Below are 10,669 nucleotides of genomic sequence, written 5' to 3' on the forward strand. Positions count from 1 at the left end.
ATAAGCCTGATCTGTTAGTGGCCTCTGCTGGAGAAGGCATGGAAAGACAAAAAGATTTAAACTAACTGTAAATGTAGAATAAGTGAGAATAAATACCTACTTTGTCCTACAATATAATACTAACATAGACATATAATCAGATACCCCTTTATGCCTGCATGCATGTAGAATTATATTATATTATATTATATTATATTATATTATATTATATTATATTATATTATATTATATTATTACATGTTATGTTACTAGATATGTTTACATACATTTTAAAAAACTGTAAATCACTGAGTCAATTTTAAACAAAATTTCACTAATTAAATTCCTCCTTTTGTTTGAATATGTATATTTTAAAAATATTTAAAAATATTACATTATATATTCATTTATTTTCTGTCCCTATTGTACTCCATAAAATCATAAACCTTGTGATGGATTCTTGTTTTGGACAAGGTCAAATTTTTAGTATTATTTAATATATTTAATAATTTGATTAATTGCAGAGTTCTGAAAATGCTGTTTGGTCTCTACTGTATGTCAGTGGAAACATAAAGAATGAATGAATTTGCATACTTACTATTAAAAAAAAGATTAATTATTCTGGTTAATGTGGACAGTAGTTGGTTTGCAGGAAGGGACATGTTTTTTCTGTCTTGTATATTTTACTTTTTCTGTGATAATTTTTTAATCAAATATAAAGAAAAAGCAATTAAAAGCATAAAAATAATAAAGATCAATCCATATACAAAAAATAAGTCTATATGCATCATTCTAAAGAAATTGCAATGTGAATCAGCATTAATAAATAAAGTAAAGTATTTCATAATGGCAAACTAGTGTGCCAATGCAGCGTAATACCTCAGATTGACAGTAGGTGGTGCTGTATCCCGTAAATGCTCGTCTTCAATGCCGGGAAACCCCTTCACAAATCCACGCTAGTCGTCACTGGTGTAAGTAACCAGTGTAGTTATCATGACGTGTTCTGTCTGGGACTGACACAGACACAGCTGCCGAGCCAATATATCGGCTTCCCGACAATTTAAACGTGGTGTTTTCTGTAATTATAACCGCTTTTTGTGTCGGCATGCAACACGTATTCGCTCATCGGTGAGTATACTTTCGGCTAGCTTTAAATTTACCTCCAGATAAACAACCTGATAGCGTTAACCAGTTAGCCAATGCTAGCATTTACTAGGGCAAGCTAGCGCTATCCATTAGCAGTTCGTACAACCTACCAGTCAGTCGACAGTCATACGAGATAGCTTCTTGGTCGATGAGCTAACTTCATGAGGTGTGTGATGCTAGTTTTAGTTTTAATAGTCGAAAATGAGAAAACTTAATTAATCAAATGGCTTATTAGTGTGCTAAGTAGCTAGTACTTGTAGTTATTTAATTATTTATTGTCTTGCTTTTCAAGAAGCCATATTTGTTCTCAGTCTAAGTTTAGTGTTGATAAAATGTTGAGCCTTGTTCTTCTTTATACTTTTGTTTTATTACCATAGGAGCTTTTAGAGTGTGGTGTAATAATGCTCCCGTTTATTACCATAAAGTTTGTGAACTAAGGGAGTATTTGTGAGTTATTTTTTCTATATCTGTCTATCTGTCCATCTGTCCATCCATCCATCCTAACACATTGAATTAGTCTTTTACAGGGTTATCATCAAGCAAATTTATAAAAGTTGCATATGCTATAAGTCGTGAATTAAATCATGGATGGACCTCGCTTTTTTTTTTTTTTTTTTTTTTTTTTTTTTATTAATTAATTAATTTATTTATTTTTTATTATTATTATTATTGTTATGAGATCAGATGTCATCATACTTGGTGGTCATATCTTTTTGGCCTTCTGGGTAAACACAGCAGGTACATCCTTGTGTCCCAGCCAAGAAACCTCCCCACAGGGGGAACTACTCTAAATGTGTTGTGCCTGAGGTGACATGAATTGGATCTTTGTTGATGTTGTCTTGCCTTGTTGCCTGCTGTCAAATAAACACTACTGATTTTGGTATGATACATGCAGCCTAAAGATGTGATATGGCACAGCCAGCTGAGAGTGGATCTTGGATCTGGTTGGAAAAACTTTTTGTTACATTTAGAGAAGGTATCCTTTCGTCAGCTTCACTATCTTATTATCAAGATTGTAAAGCTGCAATTTTGCAGCTATGCCAAGACACTAACCTGTTGTTAACTCTGGAAGAATGTGTGACATTGCCTTGAGACAGTTATTTTAAGATATTACAGGTTTTCTCCTCTAAGTATCTGACAGAATGTTTATAGTTTGTGGCAAGTTTGAGCTTGTAGTCGAGTGTGAGGTAAAAGAGAATTTTGTTGCTTCCTCATTGTCTGTGAGCAAATTCTTCTCCTGAGAGTGTTACATGTGCAAACACACTTGGGATTTCAAGAGGGAAGTTAAACAACACAGATTATTCACAAAACTGGGCAGGATTTACATTCACAGTGGAGAAACAATGTGTCTTCCTTTGAGTGAAACGACAGTAATTCACAGGATTGTTGGTTTCAAGCTAGTCTTTGTGTTTAAAAGTGGATATGGCGCCCTCATCTTTACAGAAGGTCTAAATTATGTGGTGTCTTACATTGTGTAAGCACACTGAAATTGCTGTCTCAGTTCAGTGTTAAATATGACACCTATGTGTGATACAACACAGCAAAAATACTTACCAGTAGTCTTGAAAACACAACTGTGACTTTACTTATGTACATTAACTGTGAGCTAAAGTCACTTCTTACGGTGACTGTTCAGCAGCATGATCTTCAAAATTACTAAGAAATTATAATGTTATGCTCATAACTCAGCTGGGTTTGGGTTAGTGAAGAAAGGAACATTTAGCCCACATCTAACTAACTTTAATAAGTACTTACTGTGACTTTGCTTCAGTCAGCTTCAACTGTTTGGTGGTGAGACAGCTGCAGGAAGGGTAATATTATTGCTGGCTCTCTGTACTGGTGTTGAACCACATTAGTTTCTCCTAAATCTCAAAAATAGCTGTCTGTCTTTTATGTTAAACAGTACAGGAATATATTTTGTCAACTAAATGAAAATTTATCATCTTGTATTGTGATTTTGTAGGCCAAAATGAGGTGGTGACCCCATGTCAGCCAAGAAATGATTGCAGCATTGTACAAAGAAAGGACGGAGTAGAGCGACTGAGAGAGAAGAATGGGAAGGAGCGTTTGGGGCTGCTGGCAAAGTGTTTTCTCCACTCCAGTTCTGTATGGCTCATTGGCCCTATTTACCACCATCCTCCACAATGTTTTTCTGCTTTACTATGTGGAGACATTTGTGTCCATCTATAAGATTGATAAAATCTCCTTCTGGGTGGGGGAGGTGAGTAAAGAGCAAACCTGTGTCTGTCAGTATATATAATAAACATTTGTTATGTTTGTATGTATAGGTATGTTAAATTATGTGAAACTTTTTTTTTTTTTTGTTTGTGAAATGAGTCAAAACACAAGAGACTGACTCACAGTCAGACTGCATGAATCCTAATTTTAATGTAGTTTCTTCAATAAGTAATTATCTTTTTTTCTTTTATATACCATTTATGTCTTGTTATCCACCTTCTCTGCTTCACAGACAATATTCCTTATCTGGAACAGTCTGAATGACCCTCTCTTTGGTTGGCTGAGTGACCGCGCCTTCCTCAGCTCTCCTCAGTAAGTGTTTACATCTGCTCTTTGCATTAAAAACAGAAGAAATGGGTATATAAATCTGGTTACAAAGTAAAGACTCACCAACATGGTGTGCCATTTTAACTTAAAACCCCTGTTCTTCTTGTTTTATTTTTTTCTGAGAATGAGCTTTAATCTTGGATATCAGAGTTGGACAGTCTAATTACAATTCAGTTGTAGTTTGCAGTCAAAATGTTGATTTCTTCACTCTGTCCTAACATCTGACATGCACACCAGGATGTTAAACATAAAATGTTATGTCAGCTGCAGTAATGTCAATAAGATTAGTCAGTCACGTCATCGTTGTTAAATATGAGGCAGCCATCAGTGTTTCATTTCTGTATAGTTAAACAAAGCAGCTCTGTATTTTCTGAAGGTGGAGACATAAAAAAAATATTATCCGGTTCTCTTTATTTATTTAATTTTTTACTTGAAGTATATCACATCTGTACTGTTTGACTTTGTTGTTTGGCTGTCACAGCAGGGATTCACGCTGGCTGGCCTTTGTGCTGCATTGTGCTTGTATTTGCTGATTCTGAATGTGCATGCATATTTAGTAGCCAACCATCTGTTGTTTGTAAGAAGAGAAGATGCTGAACTACCAGTGAACCTGTGTCTCTTTACTGTAGATTTCTAAGATGTTTTTTTTTTTTTTTTTCTTCTTTTTCCCCCATCCAGGACAGGCTCACAAATCACATCTCCAGAGGTGGTGCTGAAGCGCCTGAAGGCCCTTTCCACAAATGGCCCTCTCTTCGCTCTGTCCTTCCTGGCATTCTGGGTGTCATGGGCTAGGCCCGGCCTGCAGTTCCTGCTATGCTTGTGTCTGTACGACGGTTTTCTCACCATGGTGGACCTCCACCACAGCGCCCTAATGGCGGACCTCGCTGTGTCTGCAACCGATCGCACGCGCCTCAACTTTTACTGCTCCGTGTTCAGCGCATTGGGCTCCTTCTCTGTTTTTTTGTCTTATTCTTTCTGGGACAAGGAGGATTTTTACTTCTTCCGTCTTTTCTGTGTAACCCTGGCAGCCTTTTCCATCCTCGGCTTTTTCTTTGTGTCTCGGTTGCTACAGCAACGTTTCAAAAAGGAAATCCGTCCAAAGCAAGATGAGCTGTCAGCACTTAAAGAGTAAGACTTTTTTAAAGATTTAGAAAGACAATTGAGTTTTTTTTTTTGTTGTTGTTGCTTTATTCACTGTTGTTGTGCTGTTCTAGGCTGAGTGTTGGTCACGCTCCATTTACCAACCCAGAAAAACCTGTCACTATCGGACAGTATCTCAAGCAGCTCTCCAAACAAAGAAACTTCATGTGGTTCGTCTCAATGAACCTTATTCAGGTAAGATGCTAAAAATGCCCAAAGTACATCTCATTTGTCAGCTTTTTTGCTCCTTTCAAAAACTTTATTTATTTATTTATTATAAAATTCTTGTTTTTATTTCATGCTACCACTTTATATTATTTTGTCTGCTTCCATTGCAGGTGTTTCACTGCCACTTTAACAGCAACTTCTTCCCTCTTTTCCTTGAACATCTCTTGTCTGACAATATCTCTGCCTCAACAGGTTCGATCTTACTTGGTAAGAGCTCATTTAGGTGGTAAATAAATCAGACCTTTTTCACACATCTTATGTTTGCTGCACAGAAAAAGAGCAGGGAAAATGAGAATGTGATAAACATAGCAGAGTTGGCTTATGGCACACTGAGCTGACGGTGAACATCTGTTGTCCTTGTGTGCCCTGGACCGTCAACGAAAAAAATCATGCTGGTTTGTTGTTCAGCATAGTCAATGAGCTCTAACACACTTTCACTTGACATCAACCTTTTGTTATTATTTGATGCATAGAATCTGTCAGTCCAAAAGGAAACCCGGGTTCTTGAGCTCTCTGGACACATTAAAACGTGTCTAACTCAGCTTGAAATACTTTGGATACTGGATGGTCGTGTGCAGCTTTGTTTGCATTAATCTGTGTGGCCTTTACTGTTTGGTGAATTTTCTTCCCTATTTCAATTCCAGTTGGTCATAAATAAAAACCTAATTTAATGATTTGCAACTCTCATGAACCCATATTTATTCCTAAGAGAAAATAAACAACATGTAAAATGTTGAAACTGAGATATTTTAGCATTTGGTGCAAAAAAAATAAGGCTTCATCTTAAGAGCTGATGAGGATTATTTTCATAATATATAATTTAGCAGCAGATGCAGTTGCAGCTCAAACCAAACCATTTTTACACTTATTTGCACTGTTTCTGGCATTCCACTCCTCTTTTCTCAAAATGTTTATTTTTCTGTTTGTTTATAGTCTGCTCTTTTTTCGTTTTGTTTTATTTGCTTCTGCTTCCACACAGGAATCTCTTTCATTGCCCCCCACCTGAACAACTTGTATTTCCTGACACTGTGCCAGCGTTATGGGGTTTACCAGGTTATCCGTTGGCTGTTTATGCTCAAACTGGGACTTAGTGTGGTTATGCTGCTTGCAGGGGCTGACCACGTTTATCTGCTGTGCATCTTCATCGCTAGGTATGGCCATCGGCACTTGCATCAGGGATCCAATGTGTGATACTTTGTGCCTTTTCCTTTTGCTTTTTTTTTTTTTTTTTTTTTTTTTTTTTTCATCATTTTCATAGTTGATTATGCAACCACAGAACAGTGTCACACACACACAACCTATTTTCAGGTGAATTCAACATGTTGTCTACATGAGATTAAGATTTTATTTTTTCTCTATTTTTTTTTAACAGCTCAGGAACCAACAGTGTTAAAACTGTTATTGCACTTTACACACTGTGGCTTTTGCACAGACACATCAGCACATTCTGTTTTTTATGTAATCATTTCCATCTTGTGACTACTTAACAAAAAACCTTCTAACCTGTTTGGGAGTTTGCAGAAAACTAACTTGTATTTTTTCTTTTTAGTAATCGCGTGTTCACGGAGGGTACCTGCAAGCTACTGAAATTGGTGATTTCTGATCTGGTCGATGAGGACTTTGTGGTAAACCGACGTCAGCAGGCTGCCTCTGCTCTCCTCTTTGGGATGGTTGCCTTGTTAACCAAACCTGGCCAGACTTTCGCCCCACTCATCGGCACCTGGTTGCTTTGTGTTTACACAGGTACCAATACTGAGGCCACCTCTTAACACCCACTGATATCTGTTTTTAAAGTGCAACATGAAAGTGTATATTAAGCATTCAATATTGCAACAAACAACTCTGCAGAGGTTGAGGGTGTGCACACAATGAACAGAGCATCTGTTTGAGATGTTGCCTTTTGTAATGTCTCAGTGGAGTCTATAAAGCTGACAGCAACAACTCGGTCAAAAAGAAGAGCCTGATTTTTTTTTTTTTTTTAACCATTTGGTAGTCTGATTGCTGCTCACCCTCTCTGTTAAAATAAACTAATCTAATAATTTCAGAAAGGTTTTATTATTTGAAACTGCTCCAGGATAATTGACAGGATGCAGTGTAATGTCATCCCCTCATGTTTATAATGCAGTAGTTATAGGCTTGTCCCTTAGGGTGTAAACGCAAAATTTTTACTCAGAATTGGAAAAGATAAATATTTTTTTGTGATGGGTGCACCTGCTTTTAAAAGGCTTCTTTAGAATTTTAGATTTTTTTTCCATAGGTATTGCTATTGTATATCTTGTATGTCAGATTTTTATCAGTCCAGAACTTGACCATGCATATATTTGATCTTCTTTATTGTCTTGTTTTTGTGTCACTTTTACTCAACAGTCTCTCAACAAAAAAGGCTAACATTTCTGTTTAATTTCCCCCCATTTTTTAATTCTCTTTCCAAGGTTACGATGTTTTTGTGAGGGAGCCTGTGAAGGATTCTGTCTCGGTGTTTGACACTGCCTCTAACTCAGAGACTCCGCCTCTGCGCCTGGGCTGCTTCTACATGTTGGTGTTCGTGCCTATCACCTGTGCCCTGCTGCAGCTGGCCGCCTGGTCTCGCTTCACACTGCATGGCCGAAAGCTGCAGGGAATCAAGACCCTAAGGCAGGGGGCCCAGCATGGCCACCTTATCGATGTCAAGGCCATTTGAACTGAAGGGAGCTGCACTCGACACTTTTAAATTAATCACTTTTGATAATGTCATAGAAGAAACAGAAAGCTGCTCTGACTTTATTCTGCAGCTTCTGTGCTGATAATGAACTTTTACACAACATGTTGCTTTGTGTATGATGAAAAATGTACATTGGGCTAAAAAATCCCACTTGAAAGGACATGAAACATCTTTGAAAAGTGAAATCTGCCTTATTTTTATATTAGATTTGAAATTATATTTATATTTAAAACGGTGACCAAAAGCTAACATGAAACCAATCAATCCTTTGGATGTTTATGGACCAAGAAAACAGCATTTAGTGGTGCAGGCCAAACATGCAGTGTCTTTTTAAAACTGTTTGTAAAACATAACTGTGGTGTGGAGAACAGTCTGAATGTCCTTGCTGCTAAACAATAGTAACGTCCAACTGTAATATCAAAACTGGAGTGCAGGGTTACAACAGAACCAAGCTCTGCTGTCTTAACAACACAGAGACTGAATAAAATTGAGTTTTATTCCGTGCCATTAATACTGCATGAATCCAGCATTTTATTGTTAATTCTTTCACTCTTGACACAAAAACCTGCCAGTTTGATGTTAACTGTATTTTGTACTAAGTCCAGTATTGAACATGTTTTTGCACAGAACTGCCATTTGTCTGTTGTACATCTTGCATTTGGATTTTCAGGTACTTTGTGGAACAGTGGTCAAAAATGAAAATAGGAAATTACGAAGGTAATTGTATTATCAGCTCATTTTTTCTAATCTGAATATTTCAAAGAATGTGAAATACTTCCACAAATAAACCTTATCTATGTTGACTTACAGTGAAGCTCTTTTGTTTTCTGACACTTTTATCAAAGTGGGGAATAGTTATACTCCATCACAGATTATTAAATACTTTTTTTTTACATTTGGGGGTACTCCATGTTTTCATGACTGAGATATGAGATTGTTAGGCTGAATCTATTGTTCATAGTGCCTTTTTGTATGTAAAGGACATGGATTTTCATTTGAGGCATGCAAGAGGTGATTCTTAATTTAGTAGACTAAAGAAAATGGTATAGCAACTTCAGGATCTGTTAGTTGGTAATTTACTGGTGTAAACCCGAAAGCTGTTTGATCACTTCATTTGGTCCACTTTGGATCACCTCAGCTTGTATTATTTTGCGTTTTACTGTTTTTGTCTTAAATTTTAGCATGTAGAAAATGTAACAGCAAATAATACTTTATTCCAGGCACAAAAGGGAGGTCCATTTTAAAATAATACAGTAAAAAATTAAGGAGGCTAACCTAACGCCTAAATACAGACGCAAAAGTTACTTATTGTAATTATTTTTTTGTTATTCCTGGAAAAAAATAAATGCACATGGAGACACCGCGTTGTAATTTTAGGGACATCGCTGTCTAACGACTCCGAGTTGACTTGAGAGACCTTAAATGGATTAAGATGCGTTCTATTAACTGGTTTAGGCCAAACTGTAGCCAGTATATCGGTTCGTGGCAGAATTACTGGTTTCGCTTTGCAGTGAAAATTTGCCAGACGTGCAGACATGATATCAAGCTTGTGAGACTGGTGGGGGGAATCCTAGCTTTTCACGCACGTGTCTACAGCGCATGCGCGTTCTTTCCTGCTCTTTCATTTTTATTTATTATTATCCATTTCAATGTGTGACTTCACATTTTAGTCCACCACCTATCACACGTTGTTTTGTGTTATCTGTATTAGTTGTAGAGCTAGCATATCTCTCTAAATACGGATTGTGTCCGTGATACAAATATAACTACCCATCATGCACCGCGTGCAGTAAGAAAACAGTCGTTAAATTAATTAGTTTTAGCTTTAAAGGTATTTTTCACATGTAGTTATGTAATCTGCACAGTTTATTTAAATATTTTCATATTCATGATATATAATTTCTGTTTTCGTTGTTCCTGATTTACGCCACCGTGACTGTAAAGTGTATGTCAGAGAATGGCATCCCGTGGCTTCTCTCTATATCGTCAATGCACTCATGTTTCTCTTCAGATCGTATAAATCTTTCGCCTTTTACTAAAGATTTCCGTGGAGAGGAACAATATGAGTTTCAACTAATTTTTTGATGCCCTGCCTCGTGCGGGGCTTCCAATAGTGTGAAAAATAAACTTGTATACTAACCCTAGCTGGAACGAGGTAAAGCAGTGAGTTATCGAATCATGAGCCAGATTAATTTTCAGATCTCTTGTAATTGTATCAGGCCCACATTGGTGTACAGGACGTTTTTCTCCAAATTCCAACAACATTCAAGAATAAGTCAGAAGTTCTCTCATGTTAAAACGCAAGTGCACATTTATCCAAATTATTTCCATAAATACAAAGTAGCTAAGCGTAATCCACTATTCTAATCAACAAAATATTTCAATACCTCTCAGTTATAGGGTCAAAATAGTCTGCTTTTTGTTTCAAGAGGCCACAGTTTATTTCTAAACACTCTCCCAGGAAGAGTAATTTTAAATGGTGTTTGTGATACTGTGCAGCTATTTTACATAACGTTCCAGTAGAGGGTGTATTCATACACCGACACAGTGAGGCAAAGGAAATGAATAAAATACAGAGGTCACCAATGTAAATATTTTATTTATGTTTAGTCTAATAAATTTGTTTGCACTAATTAGTGTAATTGTAGTCAGCCAAATGACAAAGTAAATGTTCCCTAGTTCATTATCATTAACCTAAATAAATACAAATATCTATATATCTGCCATAAAAACAATAAGAAGTGAACTTTGCCTTTCTAAATTTATAGTGTTTACTATGGTGTTTTGTCACATTGAGTCATAGCGTGCCACTTCATCCCAGTCAGCAAGCTGCTGTAAAAACACAGTCAAAAATATATATTGGAAACTAAGGTTAAAGTCAGACTTCCCACTTCTTGTGGCTTCAGAGCT

General features: G+C 36.6%; 1 protein-coding gene and 1 non-coding gene across 2 annotated transcripts; both read left to right on the forward strand.

The window, feature by feature from the left end:
* The first annotated feature begins 946 nt into the window (after positions 1-946).
* On the forward strand, positions 947-8,568 carry mfsd13a (major facilitator superfamily domain containing 13A). Its single transcript, XM_041974344.1, has 9 exons — positions 947-1,107; positions 3,089-3,346; positions 3,596-3,675; positions 4,369-4,818; positions 4,905-5,025; positions 5,169-5,265; positions 6,038-6,209; positions 6,608-6,801; positions 7,491-8,568. Exons 2-9 carry the CDS (start codon positions 3,179-3,181, stop codon positions 7,736-7,738), a joined length of 1,530 nt encoding a protein of 509 aa, XP_041830278.1. The 5' UTR covers positions 947-1,107; positions 3,089-3,178; the 3' UTR covers positions 7,739-8,568.
* A 1,183-nt stretch (positions 8,569-9,751) lies between these two features.
* LOC121633110 lies at positions 9,752-9,865 on the forward strand. Its single transcript, XR_006009010.1, has one exon. It is a non-coding gene; the product is annotated as a U5 spliceosomal RNA (small nuclear RNA).
* The last annotated feature ends 804 nt before the right edge of the window (positions 9,866-10,669 follow it).

The sequence above is a fragment of the Melanotaenia boesemani genome, chromosome 21 (assembly GCF_017639745.1).
Source record: "Melanotaenia boesemani isolate fMelBoe1 chromosome 21, fMelBoe1.pri, whole genome shotgun sequence".
In the NCBI taxonomy this organism is placed as follows: Eukaryota; Metazoa; Chordata; class Actinopteri; order Atheriniformes; family Melanotaeniidae; genus Melanotaenia; species Melanotaenia boesemani.